General features: G+C 34.0%; 3 protein-coding genes across 4 annotated transcripts in view; all 3 read right to left on the bottom strand.

The window, feature by feature from the left end:
- Window positions 1-66: 66 nt before the first annotated feature.
- On the bottom strand, window positions 67-794 carry vnc (GNAT family N-acetyltransferase vnc). Its single transcript, XM_011305879.1, has one exon. It carries the CDS (start codon window positions 772-774, stop codon window positions 184-186), a length of 591 nt encoding a protein of 196 aa, XP_011304181.1. The 5' UTR covers window positions 775-794; the 3' UTR covers window positions 67-183.
- Window positions 795-825: 31 nt separating this feature from the next.
- Window positions 826-1596, bottom strand: LOC105267194 (small integral membrane protein 13). Its single transcript, XM_011305878.1, has 2 exons — window positions 1306-1596; window positions 826-972 (listed from the first exon to the last, which is right to left on the bottom strand). The coding sequence occupies exons 1-2, from the start codon at window positions 1376-1378 to the stop codon at window positions 836-838; spliced, it is 210 nt and encodes a 69-aa protein (XP_011304180.1). The 5' UTR covers window positions 1379-1596; the 3' UTR covers window positions 826-835.
- Window positions 1597-3873: 2277 nt separating this feature from the next.
- sli (slit guidance ligand) overlaps window positions 3874-6600 on the bottom strand; it is a 217902-nt gene continuing 215175 nt past the window's right edge. For both annotated transcript variants that reach the window (XM_011305876.1, XM_011305877.1), the window contains exon 28: window positions 3874-6564. In XM_011305876.1, the coding sequence (XP_011304178.1) occupies window positions 6478-6564 (87 nt within the window). In that variant the 3' untranslated portion in view covers window positions 3874-6477. The remainder of the gene's footprint in view (window positions 6565-6600) is intronic.

The following is a 6600-nucleotide window of genomic DNA, read 5'->3' as shown; positions in this document are numbered from 1 at the left end:
TGCAATATTCTGCCTTTTTGAAATTCTATTCGTACGTGAGGGAGATTAAAAAGTGAAGTAAAAAGATATAATCCCACAAGATGTTTATTACGATCCAAGCATCTTAGTTTAACATAAAAATTCATTAATCCATGTACAGAATGACTTTGCTTGTATGAAACTCCTCAAATGCACTAGGACCCCTTAAGAATGATCGCAGCATCGTCCAGTATGTGTGTGTTGCTGAGTAGCCGAAGAATTCTTAGCTGCTGAGTCTTTGATCTGCTTAACAGTGTCGTCCCTGATCCTGTCCTGCTTCTCGATATGAAAGCTGCTGAGATCCCTTTTCATGGCATAAGCATCCTCACCGTCAGCGTAGTATTTCGGTTCGACTTCAGACACTTCGAAGCCCAAACTACTCGTGTAGAGGTTCAACGCGGCTCTATTACTACGCCGTACATGGAGAGATACGTAATTAGCATCGAAGCACTCGACCATAGCCCTGGAGGCCTGATTCATGAGCTTTTGGGCAATTCCTAAACGTCGATGGGATCTCTTGACAGCTAAACTCGTGATGTGACCGTGAGGATTGTCCTCGCAGTCCTCCTCCATCTTGGCTAGGACGTAGCCAACAATTCTGCCTTTTTCATCCTCAGCTACGTAACTCAACTGTGGCCACGACAACGCGTGATAGAGGTAGTACTTCATCTGGTAATTTTCCGGCAGACATTGGAGATTGCAATGCTGAATGTTCAGCAAATCGTTGGTATTCGCACAGCGAATGTTTATCGCCATCTTATTATAGTTGTTAAAGGATTAATGATCAATCGGTTGTGGCGTAATGCTCGTTCGATGTCTAGTCCTTGCGAAGCTTTTTTATGCGAGAGCGACCGTTTTTGAGATCATGCACTGATGAGGACTCACTCATTCCACCGAGGAGTTCACGAACGAAGCGGAATCGGGACAAGAAAAATTTCCAAACCAAATACCAACCTGAGAAGAAAGAGATTTCATTTCATGAAAGAGAGTTAGAGATTTAGAGATATGAAGGAATTAACTCGATGGCTCCAAATTTATTCCATAAATGGCAATTCATGAGTAAAAAGTAAAAAAAAAATCTCCGATTCACAAATTTAAAGAAAAAAAAATTTATCCAGTTAAAAAAACGATCTGAAGTAAAAGATTATTAATATTTGAATAAAAGATTAAGGTTATGTGATTCTAGAAATAACACCAATTGTTGAATTGTTCAAGGGAAAATAGAAGAGAACCAAGTCATTCTGATTATTGTGACGATTCAATGAGGAATTGAATGCACTTGCTTACCCAACAGCACTAAGACGAAAACAATGATAAGACTTGAGATAACGGAAAAAGCAGCGAGTGCAATTTCCTGCATATTTACTTAATTATTGAACGTTCAAACACCTCGTCCCTTTTTTACATTCAATTTCACGATTTTAATGTCATAACCTCTGCCCTAGGATTGCGTCAATTCCCAAGACGTAAATGATTGAATTGAAAATGATTATAAAATTTTTTTCCTAACATCAATGTGACTAGATCAATTGCGTCTCGATATCACCGCGCCATTTTGAAATTAAATTGTGTCTGACTTTTAGGTTATGTTTATGATGGTTCGAGTGGATTCGGAGGAGATATCGATGGTTTTATGAATGATAATTGATAATATCTTACAAGTTTAATACATCGTACTCACTCCTGATGCTGCACCGAGGTTCAATTACGGATTTACTAAACTACACATTTGATAATTCACGGTTTTTTTCAGGAATGAAAACGACTGAATACAGCCGTTCGCTGCAATATCGATACTTCACAATATCGATATTTTAAAGTCACGTATTCGACATTTCGCTTTCGATATTCTCAGTGTATCGATACTTTTTGAATGGCCGCGCGTTTTTTTAATGTGGAATTTATGATTATTGTGAAGAGACAACAAATAATGAAAATGTAATTAAATCCGGTAATCTATACATAATATATATTTATTCATTATTTACACATTTACATTTTTGGTTGTAAGACCCAGCGATCTGGAGTTTGAGTCATTGTTACGCTTGAAATCCTTGGAATCCCCTAGATTGCGTATTAAAAATTCAAATGAAATGTCATTACTTAGGACATGCAGTTAATTATGTCTCAGGAGGGAAGAATAATCAGGAGAGTTCAATTATGCAAAAATAAACCACTCTCAAGAATGAAATAAATTAACCACAGAATAACCCCCAGATTTTTTCTGATTTCCAGAATTCAGTTCTCAAATAAAAATATTTTTCATATCAGAGTGACATACCTCACTCAAATACAATTGATTCATTATTCAACGAGAAGATATCGGTTAAGATTGAATGTGGGCATTCCCCAAGGTCTTGTCTATCGAAGAGGAAAAATATTGAATTTCAATAAATCGGAGGACTGATATGGAAATACAAGAAATTCCAGCCATTATAAATACGTGTTTAATCAGTAGTTGATAGAGCACGTCCTCAAATATGATATTCTAAAAAATAATTTCTATCTCGGGTGGGAAAAAAAAGAGATATATAAACACCCTCGGCAAAAGTTCATCACATAGATTCTGTTTTCTCCCAATGACTAAAAGATTCTAGTGATTAATTAATAATCTGTCACTCTATTTCGAGTACGATATTTTCTTTTCACTTGTCACTTCGTGGAGAGTAGGTATGAATAAAAAAGAAAAACTAAAAAGTCAAAACGATTTAAGCGGTAAAGCGAATTAAGTAGCGACTGAAACGCCTATTTCGGCTGTAAAACCTGCAAAAAAAATCATGGCATTTTCCTTAAAAAAAAAAAAAGGCGTGGATATACTTTTGGACTACATCATTGAGATTGCACCCAAACTTTACCAGGAGTAAGACATTTGTGTGTTTTGAGTTGTAGTACATAGTAATTGGTGCTTCGCTTGTAATAATTATAATATTATTATTTTTCTCAGTGAAGGAAATGACGTATATTCACTTAAAAGTTGTCTTCGCCGAATCGGTAAATTAATCACCACCGAAGAACAATTAGCAAAGGTTAATAGATTAATTTTATTTTTTTTTCATGAAATAATGAAAATCAAATATGAATTTCTATTTTTTATGTGCAGTTGAACAACAGAATGAATCGGTTTGTGTACAGAGTCAGTGAGCAAATCCGTTGGGCAGTTAGAAATAATTTCAACTGACTGGATTCAAATCACGATGAGTTTGCGCGTTTCTTCTCGCTGGAAGAAGCTGATAAATAATTATATAGTATTCAAAGGTATTTTTAAGTTCGGTTCATGCGTAAGAATTTTCACGCGTAATCCTATCCTCATAATCTCAGTGGCCATTCCGAATAAAACTCATTTCTCATTGGTCAATTGGCTATGTTATCATCAACACAATGGAATCAAAAGGCGGGGGCGGAGCGCGGTTCGGTCTCCTGTAAACAAGATTTGAGATAAGAATAAGCACAAATTTTACAAAATTTGATTGGATGATTTTTCTACTGCCGGTGACTCATTGGGTACTTTACCTATGAAGGATATCGGAAACGAACTGTTTACTTCAAAAGGGCTTTGGAACACTTTAGCTACGAGAGGTAATGGACGACTTCTACCAGCGAAAGATAATCCTGAATTGATTGTTGCACTGATTATTTATGGTAACAATGAGTTTAGTAATTTTTCAGTAATTGAGTGATTGCGAAGCAATTGCGAAAAATTAATTTACTTCAAAAACTTTAATAAATGTTTCTTTTTCAAGGAAGTGATAAGGGATAATGATAAAAAAAATGAGAGAAATCAGTGAAAACAAACGGAATTAAATAAACTTTACATACATTTATTTTTAATAGCGTTTCATATTCGAGGATTTTATTACATTATATAAACATAGACATTTCGTTTTTATTTTTGTTCATTTTATTGTTTACGCTAGTGTTTTTTTTTACCTAGAACGTTTTGTTTAATCGTAGGATTACTATTGGGTAAATTCCTATGCATGCAGTATTCCATTGTTTATTTGGTAAAACGTGCGTTGTGATTCAAATACACATATTTCCTGTTATTTTGCATTCCTTTGCTGTTTCTTCGGGATTTCGTATCATTGCTCTTGCGACTGTATACTACCATCGAATGTTTCGTAGTAAAACCATTGAAGCTCCGTACTTTCATTCACTTTCAATTGTTTTATTACCCCTACATTTGCACAATCGTTCACGCCTATTTCTAATGCTCATAAATTTCATTAACTTGTTGTTTGCTCTTTCAGCGATTGAAATGACATAGCGAATAGAAAATTTCTTATCAGCAAGTGTTTTTCCCAATTCTGCAGGAAAGGGGCAAAAAAGATGAATAAACAATAAGTCTTATAAATTATTTAGCAAAAATTTTTGTAACCACGAGATCTGATTTTATCGTGCGATTAATACATTTGTTTAGTTTCATTTTAGTAAAATAATTCATCAATCATCTAAATTTGCGTTTTTCCTCAACCTACTATTTATTCAACTGAAGCTGAAAATCTATTTCCAATTCATCTCCTGTCACCCCTTCTTCGCAGATTTTCTTCCTTTTTTTTATACAAAAATGAAACATTTACAGTGAAATTCGATTGCGAATAAGTATTATTAGTTACGTAGGAGTCCGAAGGAAGCACAATCCTTTGATGGCATTATTCATTTTGTTCATTATTTTGTTCATCCGTTAACTTAGACACCTATTCCCAGTTCCATTAGTATTATTGTCCACAAAGACGTATCCTTCATTTTTTCGCCTCATTCCCTCTTTCGGCAATTAATTCGTTTAATTTATTAGATACGTTCATCTTTAACGTCTCGTTCATTTGTTCAATTGGTCGGGTCGGGTTTTTTTTTTAATGTTGTAAATGACAGAAATAACAGTAACTCCGTACGAACAATGTAATCATGATTTTCGTGTAGCCAGCTGTGTGAACATAATTAAATAAGACCATTAAAACATCGATAATTGTAAAAATATCGGTCATACAAAATAATAATTGAATGTAAAATACCTTAAGCTATAATACCGTGGAAAAAGAATATTTTACAATAAAAATAGAACTTGGTTAATAAATTACGAGTATGATACATCTACTGTTTCTTTCTGTTCTGTGTCTGTGTAAATTAAAATAATTATAATAAGAGTATTTAAATACAATTTCAGTTTAATTTACTTTCAATATTTTTTTTCCATTTTTTTAAGTAAATAGATGTATCAATTTTTTATTTTTTCGTTTATATATAAAAAGGAGCGAATTTTAAAGACGTTTTTTTTTGCTAAAGAAAAATATAATTTGTGGGTAAATAGAATTTTTTGTCAGCGTTAAAATTTTATTCAATTACTAAAATAAACCATTGTTAATGGTAAATAAATAAGGGGTAAATACTGGCAGTGGTGAATATGAGATAATTAGCCAATGAACAAGCCGGTAAGAAAAGCAGGTTCAATATTCAATTTTTGCTCAGTAAGCGAATGTTCCAAGTAAATTTGTCGATATTTTTTATCTTTTCCGTTGATTCTTCTCGACTTTATTGGATGGTTAATCAATAACTCAGTCATCCACTGCCTAAAAATACATCTCGCATCATCGCACCTTAACTTTTTCAATTCCAAGGCAGGAGAGCGATGTCACTTAATTCATTAATCAAGTGGATTTTCATACATAAAGCGTTCAAATGTGTTTAAAACAACAGGTGAACTTCAATTAAAATCAATAGTGCAGCATTGAAAACCGACAAGTTCAATACATGAGGCCGATCACCACAGTAAATTACAGAAAAATCTGTGGAGCGCAAAATTCTACTTTGATTTCTGGAATTTGGAAAAATTCAGGAAAAATGTGAGAACACTTGTTTTTGTAGTTAATACAAATTTCTACAAATAATGTATTCCGACATTTTCCATTGGCTGGATTAGCTTCAGAGATGTGGATGGAATAATTCCAATAATTTTGTGCCTCATCTGTTTTCAGTACGTCACTAGAGAAATTATTCAATAACAATTTAGTTGGAGGTCGCATCCTCACAAATGCATTCTAATTAATAGCCTTACCTCGTCGTACTGAAAACGCTCGTACCCATGCTTGCATTAGAAAAGAATATGGATACCCACGAATTTACAATTTTTTATCCTAAAAAAATTGGTTTATCTCATACAAATATTCCAATATGCATATAGATACTCGAATACCGATTATTTATAACTATGTTTAATTATTAATTCTTAATAATACATATCACACTGAGCCGGCTGTGTGTGTCCATCATTTTTCGCCCGCACTGCGTCCACTCACTCAATTAATTACCAGTTATTCTTCGTTTCTTCTTGACGTATGAATTTATAAAATGGGGTTTTTACTCGGTACTTTTTTCGTTGACTTCAGCTGAAATGCCGGGTGTAGGCAGTTGGGGAGTTGGGCAGTTGTGCGGCTGTATCTTCGTTTTTATTGTTTTTTTGGATTTTTAGTAACATTTGCGAGTGCAGGTGCACTTGCGAATTAAATCCACATCCTTCGTGTAGCGTCTTCCATCATTACAAATTAGACGAACCTGAGACAAATTCAATTTCCGGTTTCCAATTGCGAC

This window comes from Fopius arisanus, unplaced genomic scaffold, assembly GCF_000806365.1.
Source record: "Fopius arisanus strain USDA-PBARC FA_bdor unplaced genomic scaffold, ASM80636v1 scaffold00045, whole genome shotgun sequence".
In the NCBI taxonomy this organism is placed as follows: domain Eukaryota; kingdom Metazoa; phylum Arthropoda; class Insecta; order Hymenoptera; family Braconidae; genus Fopius; species Fopius arisanus.
The sequence above is the reverse complement of the archived record's forward strand: the minus strand, read 5'-3'. Positions and strand labels throughout refer to the sequence as shown.